The sequence below is a fragment of the Chrysemys picta genome, chromosome 3 (assembly GCF_011386835.1).
Source record: "Chrysemys picta bellii isolate R12L10 chromosome 3, ASM1138683v2, whole genome shotgun sequence".
NCBI classification, from domain to species: domain Eukaryota; kingdom Metazoa; phylum Chordata; order Testudines; family Emydidae; genus Chrysemys; species Chrysemys picta.
The window spans coordinates 111244362-111262507 of NC_088793.1; the positions used below are offsets into that span (position 1 = coordinate 111244362).

The 18146-nt window shown below is 37.8% G+C and overlaps 1 protein-coding gene across 5 annotated transcripts in view; it reads left to right on the top strand.

Moving 5' to 3' along the window:
• The window catches only part of ADGB (androglobin), a 217712-nt gene that overhangs the window by 71979 nt on the left and 127587 nt on the right, over nt 1-18146 (top strand). For all 5 annotated transcript variants that reach the window (XR_006173985.2, XM_005280423.4, XM_005280422.4 and 2 more), the window contains 5 exons: nt 43-171; nt 6520-6614; nt 9209-9383; nt 11155-11245; nt 17857-18001. Coding sequence is in view for 4 of the 5 variants with exons in the window: in XM_005280423.4 (XP_005280480.2) it covers nt 43-171; nt 6520-6614; nt 9209-9383; nt 11155-11245; nt 17857-18001 (635 nt within the window). In the remaining variant the exon portion in view is untranslated. The remainder of the gene's footprint in view (nt 1-42; nt 172-6519; nt 6615-9208; nt 9384-11154; nt 11246-17856; nt 18002-18146) is intronic.

The window sequence follows — 18146 nt, forward strand, 5'->3', positions numbered from 1 at the left end:
TACAAGGAAAAGAAAAGATGTTGTCTTTATTCTGTTTGGTAGATAAGCTGGAACAAAGAGAAATCGGAAAGAAGAAAAGTAGAGATGGTGAAAAAGAAAAAAACAAGTCAGCACCTCATTCTGCACGAATAGCTACAGACATTCAAAGTTCCCTTCAGTCCTTTATTGAGAGTAAGTTATAAATGCTCGTAGAATTTAATCAGTTGGTTGGTTTTTGTTGTTGTTGTTTTTTACACAGCTATGAAGGTATTATGTGTAGTTGTTTGTCATCAACAACCAGCAGGAAGCTTGTTAGTTTGACATCTGATTTATGTTCACTGTTAGTGGAGTAAAAGAACTACAAACTTTAAAATTTATTTGAAAAAATATCTCTTCTTGTACTTCAGTTTAATAATTGTGGAAGTGTAACAGACTCACTTCTGGGCCAGCCTAAGGCAGTATGAAAGCACATTATGGAAAGAAAAAAACAAATGCCTTAATAGTGTGATGGTATGTTTAAATATGGAAAGGAGCGGAGAAACAGGTCTCAGTGAACTGGAACATATTGGAGGTTTTATTAGATCAATAAAAGGACAGGCAGAATCACCAAATAGTGGTCAAGAGGCAACATTCCTAGAAGATTTTTGTCTTTGCTGCTATTACATTAAAGGAGAAGAGACAGTTGGTGGTGTGCAATAGAAGATGGGTGTGAAGAAGAAATGGAGGAGGAAACTGATTCAGGTTCCGTGTCTGGTGGAACCAAAGTACCCTTTGGTCTCAGGCCTACTGCAGAGACCAGATGAAATGCAATCATAATACATGTGAGAGACCTTTGTTCCATGAGAGTAAATAAAGGGCTGTTGTTACTATTTAGTGGGACAGTGAAATCATTTGAAAAGCAGTGATCCGTGGTATATTTCAGCCAAATCAGTAGAGCTATCATATCTTGAATTTTCAGATATCAAAAACCTGAGATTTTTGAACAATGAGAAGTAGCACAAGAGACATCTAAAGAGCTGCAAGAATGAAGAACTAGGAAAGCTAGTCCAAGGGGAAAATTAAAACATGTTGTGGAGGCATTAGCAAAGTGAAAAGAACCAGAGATGAGCCTGAAAGTCCCAGTCAGGGATACATGTTCAGATACTTAGTAAATGGGTGTGATAAGAATCTGGATAGACTAGAACATAAAAATCTGAAACTTGTAAAGAAGGAGTCTGTAAGGTGTGTAAAAATGTAAGATTGGTTGGCTGTGAAGAAAAGGAGAGTATTAAATTTTAATGTTTTTGACAAAGTCCTGAATTCAGTCATCCTGTCTTCCATAATTTTACTTCCCATATTTTCCAATATATGTATATAGGAGACTGACACAATCTCCTTCACAAATATTGAAAAGCTGGGTCATCTATCCTCCCTTTTAATTTTATCAGCTATGGCTGTGATTGCAGAAGAATTTGGAACTTTCAGGGTGCTTAATACTATGGTAGATCTTACTTCGTTCCCAATGAGGTTGAAGTAATGTGCTGAACACCATATTATATTCTCTGTTTCTTTTCACACATAATATCAATAGCATTAAGGAGGAAGACATTTTCCTTGTGTGAATGCTTTTAGCCATTATCGAAACATTGCTTGTTTGACCAACCATCTTGTATTAATTTCAGTATTGATTATTCTAGGTCACTTGCTATGTGTAGTATTGGCCCTCACATTTAACGTTATCTGAAAGAGTTTATCCAGGGCATCAGTTCAAACTGAATGACATCAGTTTGAAAGCAAAGGCTCAGGTAAATACTAGGTATGAAATGGAATGAACTTAAAACAAATGCTGAGGTTCATCAGAGAGTTGAATAACCCTTCATCTCCAAAGTTATCAAAAAAGAAGATGGAAATACCTAGGTTGGGTGTTAAGAATGAATCCAGAGCATCTGTAATGGTAGCCATGCCCTTGGACAGCTGGAGGAACACGTAAAAGGGTCTGACCTAAATAATCTCTTCTGAATGGTACTTAAAGGAGGGAAAATGTCTGGGAGTTAACATAAAGGACATGTAAAGAGCGATGCAAGATAGATGGGGTGGCAGATCCTTGTTCGTGTCTTAACTGACGTTTGACAGTGCAGGAAGGATTCAGATTCAGAACCATGAGGCTGGTGGTGATTGCAAAAGGTTTCTGAATTACTGCTGGAAGTCTTGGAACGGGACCTAAATGATCATTGTGCAGCTATGGCATTATCTCACCTGCAGCAGCATGAAATTGCTCTTTCATTTCAGCAGTTTCCCTCAACAGCACATTTGATCTTGAGGCGTCCAAAAGTACTGATCTCCTGTACTTTTTGAGATGAGTATGAATCCTTCCTACATTGCTGTAAAATAACTCTTGATAAAGTTTACATTTTACTTTTTAGAATTACAAAAGAATTTTTGTCTTCATTACATGAGTCCATTCAATCATTTGTTCTTAACTACTTATTTTAAGTTTAGCCTTGTTGATTCAGATACATTCATGTATGGATATTCGGTAAATGCTAATCACTTGTTTATTATTGATCAGCAATTTTCATAATTACTGCTTAGATTGAGAAAGGACCCCTTGGTGAAACAATGCTGGGAAGACAAAATATTGAAAAATAAGATTAATGGTCAGCTTTATATATGACAGTTATCAGAGGCCCTTCCCACCTTTTAGAAATGTCTAGATTCTAGCAAACCAAGGCCTCTAACAGTTCACAGATCTCCTCTTACTCCTCGCTGTCCAGTGACAATGATTTCACCCACTAGCTATGTCCTTTGCTCCAATCACTGTTGATCAAGCACAACTCCACTATGCTTCTAGACAATTACTTATCTTTGTTATTGTTTCTGAATAGCCCTAATAGTCCCAGAGAGGAAGGATGTTCCAGTCGTTAGGGTACTAGCATGGGACTTGGGAGATTTTGCTCTACCACAGACTTCCTGACTGATCTTGGGCAAGTCAGTCTCTCTGAGCCTCAGTTTCTCATTTGTAAAATAGGGATAGTAGTATTTCTCTGTTACAGGAGTATTGAGAGAAATAATACAGTAAAAGATTGAGGTACACAGATACTTTGATAATCAGGGAAATGTAAGTACCTTAGGTAGTTAATAGGTATAAAAAGAGCCTTGATATTCTTACAGTTTGCCTTTTATCTGTGCAGAATAGTTAAAGTTTTCACTCACAGATTGAAATTAGAGCCTAATATTTTTAGTATTAAAAAAAATCTTACATGTGTATGTTGTGTTCAGGTGAATATTTCAGAATGACCTAGAAGAAAATCCTGATAATTCCTGAAAATAAAAACCCTTTGGCCCTTCTTTTTAATATACAAATTTTCCCTGAGTTAATTCTAAATGCTTTTTTGCTCCCTTGGGGGGGGGGGGGGAGAATGAGCTTGCTCAAAATGTAGTGTTCTCTGAATGAATTTACAAAACAGCAAGATCTAAAACTGTGCAACTGCTGAGTTCTCAAATCTTTAGCAGTTGACTGAACAGTTTGTAAATCTTCAGTGACAGATCTAAATGGTAGGCATTGCTGGGGCTAAACATTTTAGTAATGCTGTAGGTGGTAACACTTTTCACCTAATAATTCATATTTAGCAATGTTATCAGTTTTAACCAAATTCACAGACATTGATTGCATGCTATTTTACAGAAGAATAAATTTCCCCCTTAATTTTTGTACAGTGAAAAAAATCAAATATTTCATTTTTAAAAGCAGTCAGAATAGTCTATTAATGTTAAAGTTGATATGATATAGCAATCTGTTAATGATTTACATGCTCTAATAATTTGTTCAGTGCCCTGTATACATGTTGTTTCACAGTCCATCTGGACTTGGTTTTGTAGCTTTAGGCTCCACCTGGTATTTGATGAAGTTCTGGTTATTTGAGTAAAATGTTTTCTCACATGAGCTGAAATTGGTCTGGCTTGTGGCATTTACTGTTCTGTAATGTACATTGGGGCTGCTAGTGTTGCTTTTGTAGTAGGTCCAACATGTCTGCAGGGGACTGAGATCAAGCCCAGATGACATTATTGCTTTTAAACAAATGAAACCCATAGCTAACACAACAGCTGTGGCTAACATGGGAGTCACAAGCGTGTGGAGAGAGATATTAAGGACCAACTGGAGCATTCGCCAACCTCTCAAATTTTACAGAGATGTTGAATTTAAAAGGATTTCAGAAGGGACATTCAAGAATCAGAGGTTTTCTTAGAGTATTGAAGAAAAGCATTGAAAGCTTTGCATACATTCCAGAAAAACAGATTTTAAAAGCACATAGCTACACTTCTGTCAACTTAGATAGTTGGAGACTCATTAGAATTAGACAGGTAATGGATCCCTGTCTCTGTCTTGCAAATCGAGATCACTTGTGACATAGCAGGGTACAATCCAGACCAATGAATAGCTGTCGCCCATGCCCTGTAACTTGGGGTGCCCTTTACAATGCCTTGCTGCTGTAGCCTCCAACCTGGACTGCTCACAAACAGCCTCCAACATGTTCCCAACTATGTCTCTGTGTGTGCTACAGCCAGCCAGCCACACCATGGCTCTCACCAGCCAAAAAGATTAGCACAGGATGACCCCAACACACTACCAGTCCCAGATTTCCCCCCAGAAACATATGTCCTGTACTGCTCATCCCTTACCTAAATAGTACAAATATACCGAGTCCATTTTCCTTTAAGGGAATAATATGCACACAACTTGTTATCACAGATGGGGTTACCCAGACACTTCAATTTGAACTCACTGGATTAGATAAAACAATAAAGAAAATATATTAGCTACAAATTAATTTTAGGTGAGTACAAGTAATGAAGCATAAAAATCAGAAGTGGTTACAAGAAAAATAAAGATAACTTATTGGTGCCTAACTTAAACTGTATTAGAGTCAAAGCAAAGTTTTCTCACCACATGCTTTCAGCAGTCATACTGACAAAACTGTCCAAAGGCTGCTTTCTTTGTCTCTTGACGCGCAGTGACTGCGATGGGCGGGGAGAGAGAGAGAGGGATGGGGGGGTGTTGGCCCCTGCTTTTTATAGTTCTGTCCCCCCTTTGAGAAGCATTTCTAGCTGGGAGCAAGGCGACAAAGTCTTTGTGGAAGGAAACTCTATTCTGTTTCTTTGCTAAGATATAGATTTATACCCCTACCCCCTTTCCTGACAAAGAATGACCACTTAGCGGGAAATGATCCATCAGCCTTGTTTACACCTGGCTGAGTTGTCAGCTTACCTTTTTGTCTCTGAAGAACTGGTTTGGCCTCTCCCCAGACTTATCTGGAAAATGTACTTTTAGTCAAGATTTCAGCTTATGTTTATAGCTTCACATATAACACTGCTACATGCATTTTACCATGATATTATTGATCAGCAAATTGTACAGAAATAATTACAATAGTGTGTGGGGTGTAAACACTAGTATATTCTGTCACATCACTACATGAAAAAAAAATGCCCTTGAAAGACAGGAATCAGGCCCTGGCCAATCAGTTCATACACGCAGCACCCACTCCCACAGACTGGGAAAGTGAAACAGGAAGAAATAGCTCCTGTTGTTTTTGGACCATTTATATAATCCAGATTACATTTCTAAGGTTTGGCCTACACCTCATAGTTAAATTGACGTAAGGCACTAAAAATACTAAAATGTTGCTCCTGCCGATGTAACTTGCCCACTACACCGACTTAATAACTCCACCTTCACGAGAGGAATAGAGTCAATTTTGATGTAGTTAGGATGACACCATGTCAGTGTGAACACTGCATTGCTTACATCGAATGTTGCTACCTTTCAGAAACCATCCCACAAAGCCCTACACTGACTGTTAAATCAGTGCAATCTCTCCTGGTGAGGACACGCATTATGCTCCGTGTGTCAGCAGTGTGGACATTCAAAAGCGATTTTAATTGTTGTAGTGGCTGTACATCAACATAACTTAGGTCGACATAATTTTGTAATGGAGACATACCCTCTCTTATCTGTCTAGGCATTTATATTGTGTGCTGTGGCATCTCAGTACCAATATTTTTAACATTTAGGGGGAAAACATAAAAGGAATATCTCCTGTGGACTGATCACTAAAGTTACTTTCTGACCAGCAGCCTGTCTGCTACCTATTTTGTGTAATGCAAGCAAAATGTTTAAAAGGTATTAACACACTAATTGCATTGGACCAAAACAATGGGGCTTTTCCAGAAACAGTTCCTTTTGAATGGAGAGTCTATCAAGCACTTCTTCTCAATTAAATATTCCAACCTAATCTAATTAGAGAACATGGTGTTCCACAGGGAATTAGAACCATTTGGTGTTATGTGCTTCATAACTTGTTTTGTTTTTGTCCTGTTCTAAGCAGTATTGATCTATGCATCCGATGAAGTGGGCTGTAGCCCACGAAAGCTTAGGCTCAAATAAATTTGTTAGTCTCTAAGGTGCCACAAGTGCTCCCTGTTCTTTTTGCAGATACAGACTAACACGGCTGCTACTGAATCTGAAACCTGTCATTATTGATGCAGTGTTCTCTCTTCTAGGCTCTCCAGTGCCAACACTGCCACAAATGGTGGTGTATGCTAGCTATGTACCTCTCCATTTGTCTGAAGAAAAGATCTTTGTTTTGGGGCAAATGGTAAGGCTTTGATCTCTCAGGAAAGACAAATAACTATTTCACAATTAAGATATTTATTTTGTCACAAGTTCATTTAAAAAAAATATTCCCCAGGAAATGACTGTTCAGTTCAATTTATATTTCAATGCTGAATACATTTCTTTTAATCTTTAAATCTACATTTCTCTGCCACAGGCCTAGCAATCCTTCAGTTTTACCGCATTTTTCACTTCCCACTCTTGAATCCCTGTGTTAGTCAGTATACTTCCAGATAATGAGGGCTAGACTAAATCTTGTTAGATTAAAAAAAAAAAAAAGGCAAGATGGGATATTAATGAAAAAGTAAGCCTAATTACTGTAAGTGCTCCTTGAAAAATTGAATTCAGTTTTTTAGTACAATTAACTCATAATTTCTAATAAACTAGAAGTATAAAACAGAAAATAGCCAATCTGTGCTCATTTAAGATGTAATTGTTGTTGTGACTGGTGAAAGTAAGTGGGTGGCAGATGTTACATTTCTTGTTTCTGCAGAAAAAGGGGGGAAAAAAGGGAGTTGTAACCTGTGAATATATTTACAATTAGTTCACTCATCCAGCCCAAAAGCTATTTGTAATGATGGAGAGGGAAGGATTTCTTGAAACATTAGCTTTAGATGTAAGGAATAAAAACAAATTTTCTCTTCAACTTGATTCCTATTACTAATAATTAGAGCACTTAAAGATTATTAGTCTTCTCAGAATAAAGAAATGTCTGGCAGTACTTTTATGAGACTGTTTGGAATTAACCGTGTTTAATATCAGTTGGACCCAGGATTGTGTTCTTTGTTTAAATTGTATCGTGTTACTAGAAGGACCACTGTAATTTAATCCTGTATAATTTATGTGTTTAGCACAGTTTCTCTATGCTACTGGTAATTTATAGTAATCAGAAAGCAGTTTGGAAGTCATGGTTTAGTGGTTTCTTTCTCTCCTGTCATATGGAGAGACAAGTCTAATTCCCTGGTTTTGGCCTCAATCCCTAATGAGGCAGAGATTACCACAAAAGAGGTGTGATAGACCGGGTGGAATAAGGCAGGTCTGAGGTGTCATTTAGACATTTGTCCGAGATGGTCATTTAGTAGACTCATGGATGAATGGTAGTCTAGGGGGCTAAATATAGAAATATACTATTTCTTCTGGAAATCTTTTAGGCAAGCCTTGTTCAGACCATGTTTGGGGACCCAGAAATCCACCATTGAAAGTAATCATATTTTGGAAGATTCGTTTAATTACTTGGTTGAGATCCTGGCCCAATTAAAGTCAATGGGAGTTTTGTCATTCAGGTCAGTGGGACCATGATTTTTGCATTTTTCTTTTTTGGCCTACTTTACTGGTGTGTGCTCTCCTAATGCTTGTATAGCTGGGTTTTGGCTGTCTACATAAAGAATGCAAAGTTACTCAAATAAAAGGGGAAAAATCAATAGTTTGGTATTACTCTAGTATGTATCTTGGCCAACAGTTATCTGCCAAGTAAAGTAGCTAAACTGGTTTGCTGCAGTGCAGAATCATTTCGAAACACCAGGTGGCTTTGCTTCTTACATATTAAGTACTATCTGTTTAAATGTGTGCTTCCCCAGCCACCACTCCTGCATTCCCCAGCCACCACTCCTGCATGTTATATGTCCAGGAGGAAACATCACATCAAACTGATGAGGTTGCTTATGGATCTTTTTTGCATTCTAGCTTGATTTCTCTTTATTTTCAGTCACACTGACAATCACAATCACAGTAATTGTTGCAGAACTAGTGGAGTTCTAGGGTTGTTAGACAATGAGCGGGAGAAATGGGGTGTGCTTTTTGTTGGAATGCAGTATAAAGTTGAGTAATTGGTGTAGTTTGTTTAGTGAACAACAGAAGATGCATAGCTAAAAAAAGAAAAAGAAAAGATGTCCAAATATTAACAGTAAACATTAAGTAGTGAAGGAATATACTTAAATTAGAAGATAACTGTTTAAATGGGAAGAGTACCACTCAATGTCCATATCTAAAATTGTTCTTAGGTCATGGTTAAGCTGTAGTGTCTTTATATACAACCATACTTCTGTTATGTACTAAAATAGACAGTGAGATTAAGGGACTAATTCTGATAAAAATATTGCTGCAGAATGATTTTACATTATGGATGTTTTCACAAGCCACCTAAATAAACCAGTTGCTTAGTAAAACTCTGCCACCTTGTAGATGTCAGCATGAAGCTGTGGCCAACACTTCAGAAAAATATATTTTTTTAAATTCTTAAAACAAAATGTTGTCAGCCTTCCTCCTTTTTTCATTCCACTGCTGTGACACAGTATCACTCTGTGTTTATCTCCAGAGCTGAAAAACGCAGGGTTGTGGCTGAAACAACTGTTGTACGATAAATCCATTATAAATAAAATGTATTGAAACCAAAAAAGTGCCATTAAATTTTGCCTCCTGATCAGTCGTCTTTGCTAGACATGTTTCGAACAAGGAGCTGACGGAATATTTCATGTTAAATCTAATATTTTTTCAAGATTCTGTAGGCTTACCGTTTAGCTTTTTTAGCATGGGAAAGGAGAACTGCTGTCACTGAGTTTATCCTTCTGGATTTTGCAGGCTGATTCCTCTGAGAAGTTGAGGCAGTATGGACTTTCCCACATACATAGCCATCCTGTGCTGGTGACTAGGACTAGGTCCTGTCCTCTGGTAGCTCCACCAAAGCCACCACCAATTCCTCGATGGAAACTTATCCGCCCGAAAAAAGAAACTGTTGTGACAGATGAAGCTCAAGGTTTGTCTACGAATCACAGTTAAAATTCTTAGTGTTTCACTTGTGAACCAATATAGTGGAAACACTTGGCATATAATTTCAGTGGAGTTACATCGCAGCTGAATTTTGCTCCTTATTTTTGCACCCTTGTTTAAGGCTCCCCCCTCCCATTCTTTCATAAATGAGTGTTTGGAGAGGTAGGATACATCATAACTGGAAAAAATCCCCAAATGTGAATTAAAGATTTGGAGAGAATCAGTGATGGGCTTAACCACTTTTTAACTGAGAACACAGAAACTGGAAAGCTTTGATAAATTATTTATTTATTATTATTAGAGCTATGGGGACACGATGTTGATAGCTAGCACAGCGCTTAAACACATGCTTTACTTTAAGCATATGGATAGCCCCACTGACTTTATTGATCCTATTCACATACTTAAACTGTATATCTGCTCTGCAGCTAGGCACAAGCCTCCCAATACCAGATAGCCAGACTTGCGCTAGTGAAGCTTTAACTAGTGTGCTAAAAATTGCAGTGTGGATGTTGATGGCTCTGTCATCAGCTCGGGCTCTCAGGTCCACCGGCACCCCGTGTCTGAGCTCGGGTGGCTAGCCTGAATCTCTGCTGGCTGCAACATCCATACTGCTATTTTTAGCATGTTATATTGAGCCCTGCTTACAGGAGTGTGTCTGCCCTGGCTGGGAGGCTCAGAGCTGCAGTGTAGGCCTACCCTTGTTGGCTCAGGCTCAGAGTAATCAGCACATTGCAGGATATAAGCTCTGTGTGCGCACAGTGCTTTATTTAAAGGCACTGTTGACCGTCCCCTTCCATTCTTGCACTAACTGCAGGAATGGCAGACCAGGAAACAGGCCTACGTTTCTAAAACATGCCGTCTTTTGGGCTTAAATTTCCTCAATAGCAACTTCATAATTGTCTAAGAGGGTTCTCATAGACTTGCTCCTAAAGTCTTTTTAGAGAGTATTGCAGATCAGATATTAGCAATGAAAATTGCCTAACAGTATTTCACTAAGAATTCAGGAAGTTTCCTTAAATAACTAGTTAGTCATTTAATGGACCATTTTTATTCAGTTATTCCAATTGTGTGCATGCACTCTTGAAAATGTGGTCCTTAATAGTTTTTTCTCAAAATACTCTTCATTAGAAATATTAATAATTTTCACATTTAACAATAATGCAATGGTAAGTCTAATTTACAGACATTTCATGCATGTAGATGGTATGAACTAAGACAGATTTTTTTGAGCATCTTAGGCATTATATTTATTTATTTGAAATGAACCAAATCCTTAATTCCTTACTTGGGAAAACTTGTATTGACTTCAGTTGCAGTTTGCTTGAGGATGGGGTAATAACTGAACTAGGTGGTCAAGATTTGATCCAATATGGATTGGTTGCTTGCAGGGAGCTATGGCGTTATTCAGCTGCAACTATGTTAATGGGCTAAAGGGTTGTGGGCTAAAGGGTTCTCATGGATAGTAATGACACTGCAAAACCAAGTTGTAGAAGTGTCCACTTCATATTTCAAAAGTCCTGCTGCATTAAAATCTTTTGAAAGCTGTACTTTCAAAAATCACTGTATTTTACAAAAGTACAATTAACTGGAACTTCAATGGTTTAGTACATACAGCTATCCTTGTAATGTCAGATTTCACCTTGAATTGTACCAAAAGTAGCCAGTCTTAACCCTTTTTTGAGAATTTTTATTTTGAACAATATCACTGGTTTTGGTGCTTTAAAACTCATAATAATATTTTTTTATTTTTTCAGAACCTATAATAAAGAAGCCTGAACAGTATATCGAAATTGCTAGCCCATTTCTGAATTATAGAGTCACACCTATTGCAATGCCCACAAATATGTAAGTAAATTAAACTTCCTGTACAATAAGGGAATGCACTTATTTGTTTCAATATAGTGTTAACATTTCTGTTCAACATTCATCATATAACCAATATAAAAACAAAGTATTGTGTTTATCTATAATACGCAAACAAGTTGTTTACTTTCATTGCTCACTCAAGGGTCTTACCTTTTATTTGAGATGTAATTGAATAAGAAATTATCCCTTTTTAAATTAAGAATGTCTAGGAGCAATTGAAATCCAGAATTTTCAATGCACATGTTTCCCATTTACTTTTCCTACATTATTTTGACCTGTGTGCCAGACAGTTCTTTTCTCTTTCCTCAACCTCCGCTATACACACCATGGATCATTTGGTCCAAAAGTGAGAAATTTCTTTCTTCAAATGTTTATGGGCTTCATCAAAGGCCATTGAAATCAATAGAGTTTTTCTATTGAATTCATCAGGGCCTGGGTCAGGCCCCTTAAGTATTTTCTTACAATAGGTTTTGATTGTTTTTCTTTTCTCCTTTTCTTATTGTATTGAAAGGTGAGATTTGCAGTAAAGATGCTCAATGTTCCTCTTATGTTTAAAGAGTTATTAAATGTTAAGATAATCTTCCCCTCAATTATGAGTGATATGTGATTTTTAACTGAATATGAAAATTGGCCTCAGGAACTAATTTACTTTAAATCACCTCCAAATGAAGAAATGGATACTGCTCAGTCTGCTTCTTTGTTAAATTTCTCCTCTTCCTCCACTTTGCATTCTTCCTGAAGCTTCTGGCTGAGGGGTGATTATGAATGTGTTCTTCCTGAAGTACAGTATAGGGTGCAGTTGCTGATGGTTATGTTATTCACATGTAAAAGAAAAGGTGGGAAGCTAGTTTTTCATTTTCAGCTTTATATTGGATTTGCCAGAAAAGCAATGCATCAGGGATCTTCAATCACAAGGGCTATTATACTCTTAAAAAGAACCCATAACTCGATGATTTGTTGATTAAAGGACTACTTGCCTCAGAGATTTCACTCTGCCCTCAAGACATTTTGCCTGTTGTTTGATTCATTGGGCCAAAGAATGGAACCTCTAAGAGGTCCCTTTCACATTCATGGAGCTCATGTAATCAGTTCTACACTCCAGATCTGTGACAGCAATTTTTCTCCTGAAGAAAGGTTTCAGACTTTTCAGAATGATTTTTCTACTTCAGAATATCTTCAGATAGCTTTCAGACTTTCTCTCAGTTCTGTTGAGCCTCATAGCCTCTTGCACATATGTCATTCCTCTAGCCAGACTTCAGAGGAAACCATTGCAAGGCTGGCTTAGAACTATTCGTTGGCTTCCTTTAGATAATATGGAGCAACAGGCCATTTGTGTCTCCTGACGTTACGTTTTCACGTAATACCAGATAACACCAGAACATGCTTGTAAAGGTGCCTCTTTCAACCATCTGCAATGCTGATAACAAATACTTCAACACTGTTAGGAAGCTGAGCTGTTTCAACTCATAATCAAAGACTTTTGTACACATGAGTATAAAAAAACTTTATATAAATGTCCAGGAACAAAGAGCAGCCTGTCTGGCTAACAATGCTTCTCTCCTAACAGGCACCTTCCTTTGCACTTTCATGAAGAATTCTACCACCATATATTTGATTACATTGAAAAACACCACATTAAAAGAACATTAAAGTTGCAAAGTCAAGCAGTCAAAAGTTAGTAAATACCAGTATTAAAGCTATCTGTGCAATTTTAATTCAGCCCCCTTACGTATGTGCATTTTGATTCAGTCTTAAATTACATGGTCACATACTATTTTTTCCATGGGACCCCTGCCTCATTTAGGATGGACAATTGCTCTGGATAAATCAGGGTTGTGCAGTGAAGGAAACTGTTGTCTGTAGGACATCTGCTTCATTAGTTGCAGAAGTTGGAAGGTGTGTTATGAATGAGACCTTGTCTACACTTGCAATGGTGTGTAGGATACATGTAGCTACACTCTGCTGTGAAAGGCAGGCTAAATCCACACGTATCTACACATGGCAATGAAAGGCTCTGGCAGTGGGATGCTATACTGTTAAAATTAGCAATGTAGATGTGGAAGGCACTGTTTGGGTGAGTAGAGAGCTGTGTAGGATATATATAGTAGGGTTCAGACATGTAGGGCACTCTACTTGCCTAAGCAGTACCTCACTGTCTACACTGCTATTTATACCCATGCTTACTGGGCATGCAGTGTCTGTACTGTACATGCTGTAAGTGTAGACCTACCCTGAGGCAGGGATTGCAGAAAGAAAAAGGGTGGTCTCCTGGTTAAGCCAGCTAAATGGAGTTTTGAATTCTGTCCCTATCTCTGTCACAGAATGCCTGTGTGATGCTGAGCAAGTCATGTAAAACAAAATTTCCACAGGTGACCACTATATGTTTCTCATTTTCAGGGTGCTCAACTTGAGGCATTTGTGGTCTAATTTGCAGAAATGCGAAGCACTCACAACTGCAACTGCATAACTGGAAGCTTTGCTCTGAATATATTAAGTGCTATAAAATGTTAGGTATTCTGAAAAGTCAGGTGCTAGGCCTTTCAAATTGGACACCCAAAATTAGTGAATACTTTTGACAGTTTTTCTTTTAATCTCTGTCCTCAGTTTCTCATAGTGTAAAATAGGGACAATACTACCACTTCACCTCTCAGCGGTGTTATGAAGATGAATTCATTAATGTTTGTAAAGAACTAAGATACTATGATGAGAGTACCACAGAAGCCCATGAGAAAAATAATTATTATGTATTCAGTGCAGGGTTTGGATTGTGGTTAGTAAATAATGCATGGGGGTAATACAGTGAATGATGAGGATAAAAAAAATGACTAGCTGCTCATTCGGTCTGCACTGTGCATCCTGTGGAAAAAATAGTATATGATCATGTAATTAAAGACTGTCATAATGCTTACAAACAAGGGGGTTGAATTAAGATTGCACAGGGAACCTTAATACTGACATTTCCTGACTTCTAAGTTGCTTAAATTTGCAACCTTAACATTATTTAATGCTTTTTTATGTATGGTTTCATCCATTGTGGGGTGTCCAGTCAGATGATTCTTTTCTCTTATGAGTATCGGTGGGGATGTGAAGGTTGTGGGTGGTGTCGTCTTTGTAATGAAAGAATTCTTTGAGTCAGAGTTAGGGAAAGAATTCTTTTAGTTTTCCACATTTTAGTATGGTGTCAGGTCCTGTGGTGGGGCAGAAGTGATTGAAAGGCTGGTATTGCACTGGTATTGTACCTACCATGAGATACACTCTTTCTTGCTGGAGACAAGGAAGTAACAAAGTCACTCAAAGTCCAGTGTACCCTGAGAAGGCATCACAGTGGCATAGCCATTAAACACAAAAAGCAAAAGATGGAATCGACTACATCAACTCCATGACTCACAGAACATTACCTCTAGGAGAAACCATGACACCAGAACCCACCACATGGACACTGTACGACGCCCCAGTATCATCAGATAAGCATAAGATTACCCCTAACTGGAGCTGAATTATTTGTACTCCCTAAGGGACTGAACTTCTGCCCCATCACAGAATCTGATAGCATACTAATGTTGAGAACTAGAAGAATCATCTGACTGGACTCCCCCCAATGGATGAAACCACACTGACGAGATCATCATGTTTATTGCTTCAGGAAAGAAATCAACTTTTCAATCCTTAACAAACATTACATCCCCCACAATCTCTCCATTGCCAAGAGGACAGCTATACAATCCAACCACCAGATAGTGATCACAGCAGCAGACATAGGAGGCACCATTGTAGTCCTCAACTGTGATGACTATGTCAATGAGGCAACCAACAACACTCTGACACCACCTAATATAAAAAATTCAAAGAACACCCCACACCACAGTTCACACAGGAATTTAGGATATTGTCAAATCCTTTCCCAAACAACTCCAAGAGAAACTCTACAAGTTCGCCCTGATGAACCCACCCCAGGGACCTTCTGTCTACTACCAAGATACACAGACTAGGGAACCTGGGCAGACCCATCATATCTGACTATGACACGCTTACTGAAGGCATGTCAGGACTCGTAGAAACCATCCTCAAACCACATAAAGGGCCAGTTTTCTCTAGATCACAACTAATTTCCTCCAAAAACGCCACAACGTTAACAACCTCCCTCAGAACACCAACCTTGCCACCATGGATGTGACCTCTCTATACCCCTTCTGCTCCACGCTGGAACCTATATGGAGTAGCATCAAACAACTACAACCCATGTTTGATGGGAACCATATTCTGAAAGCTTTCCTGAACCCTGTTTTTTGACCTTCAAACAACCCCCGAACCTTACCAAGTTTGTCATCAGAAGCAAACTCCCCATAACCAAGACACATCAACTCAAAGCAGCACTAGATGCTGCCAGAACAACAGATGCAAAACCTGCAAACATATTTTCACTGCTACAATGATCAACACCCCCACAACATACCTTTCAAGATTTATTTATTTATTTTATTTATCCATGGGTCCTACATATGACTGTTGTAACATGATATACCTCAATCAGTGCATCAAATGCCCCAACAACAACTATGTGGGTGAAACCACACAATCACTACACTGCCGAATGAACTCTCACAGAAAAATGATAAAAGACAAAAACACTGTGTCCCCCAGGGACAAACACTTTAACAGTCCCTCCATATCGAGCTCCTCAGTCTTCATCCTCAAAGGAAACCTGCCCTACACCTTCAAAAGACGAGCCTGGGAGCTTAAATTCATAACTTTGTTAGACACTAAAAGTCATGGACTCAACAGAGACACTGGTTTTATGTCTCATTGCAACAGTCTATACCCACTAACCCTCCTTTGCTGTATGACTGCAGAGGTGTTTATTGCTCACTTCATCTTGAATGGTCTCTTTATGCTTAACAATCTGTACCACCTTGTATTGAGCTGTGACACTAAAATTACCTTACCCAGACCTGAAGAAGAACTCTGTCTCTTCGACGAACATAAGCTGACCCAATAAAAGATATATGGGCCTGGTCTACACTGGGGGGGGGAGGGGGAAATGATCTAAATTACGCAACTTCAGCTACGTGAATAACTTAGATCTACCTACCGCAGTGTCTTCACTGCAGTAAGTCGACTGCTGACGCTCCCCCATCGACTCCGCCTACGCTTCTTGCTCTGGTGGAGTACTGGAGTCGACCACAGAGCGCTCAGCAGTTGATTTATCGCGTCTTCACTAGATGCGATAAATTGACCCCCGCTGGATCGATCACTCCGGAGGTAAGTGTAGACCTGCTCTGCCTTACCTACTTTGTCTCCCTCATATCCTGGGACCAATACAACAACACTACAAACAACCGTTTAAAAAAAGTAGTTATTGCCTTATAATGTAATTCTTTAATATTATTGAGATGATGAAATTTCTTACCTTTTATTTGTAAAAAAAAGAATTATAAAGATGATACATAATGAAAATTGCTTGACTTATTTTTTATTCTGTACCTTAAGCAATTTGCCTTAAAATGGAGAAATATCTATAAATGAAATGTGTTGAAATAGTAAATGGAGTAATAATTATAAATAAAATGCTGTAATATTTGCAGATTAGCAGAATTTTGTAGTATGTTTTCATATTTTAATAAATTACTTTCTGATTTGTTTAGCCTGTTTTGTCAAGGGTGAAATAATTTCTATTAGGTTTCTGTGACAATGATCTAATTCAGTCTCCTGTGATTTAATTAACAGGTAGTTACCAAAATATATAGTGAAAATCAATATTTTATTAAAGTAATACTGTTTTAAAATGATGTAAGGAATTTAGACTTGTAATTGGGATTGCAGCTATTTTTAATCTGTAACCTTAATCCTAATCAAAGATATAAATATTAAGACATTATTTAAGAAAAGATATTTCTACAAGTATTATTGCTAAAGAATTAAATATTTCATTATCTCTTTTAAGGAAGTACTGGATGAAGCATGTTTACATTTGTTCTATTGTATTACCATAATACTATAATTACACATTTAAATCAAATTGCTATTTGTGTGACATTGCTTTGATGTAGCCCCCATAGCCCATATAACCAAGCAGTCTGTTCTAACAAGCTCCTGCTCCCACTGAAGTCAAAGGCAAAACTCTGATTTACTTCGATGGGAGTAGGATTGGATTCTACATAGAGTTTCATGTTTTGTCTGTTTTGTATCCATGGAGACCAATTTTGAAGAAAAAAGCAAAACTGCTTCCTATAGCCAAAAAGCCCACTTCCCCCGGCCTCCACTGGTATCAGTCTTCTGGATGTGTTCTCCCTAGTGGCCACAGAAGGTCAACCATTAGTAATGATGTTTTATAACTTTGCTGTAGAGGTTCATGGCTTCCTCTAAAAATTAGATGGAAAAGCGATATTGTGTGTGTATGCATGTGGTGGTAAGCCCGTAATGACACTGCTTAGGAATACTGCTATCCTATTGGGTTGAAAAAGTAAACAAAGGACATAAAAATGTAGGTTGTTTTGTAAATCAAATCCTTATTTTTCAAATAAGATAGTTATGAAGACACCTTAAAAACAAGTATGTGTATTAATGTGTTTGAGTTTTTCTTTATTATATAGCCATTTTCCATCATCTACTATCAAAAGAGGATGTAGTCCTGCATCCACCCTCCCTTCTGTCATTGAAAGTGATGAAAATGTAAATGACACTTATTTGGATGTGATTCAAAATATGAGATTCTTGAGTGCAGAAGATAATTCCCAGGTAATAACGTTACATTTAAAAAAAAAAAAAAACCTAACCCAGTTTTGTTCTGCAAATGACAGTGGAAGATGGAACATAAAAATTTTAATAGATGTAGATTTTAAACAAAAACTTTGTTACTGCATTGTTTCTTTTTGCATTAAAA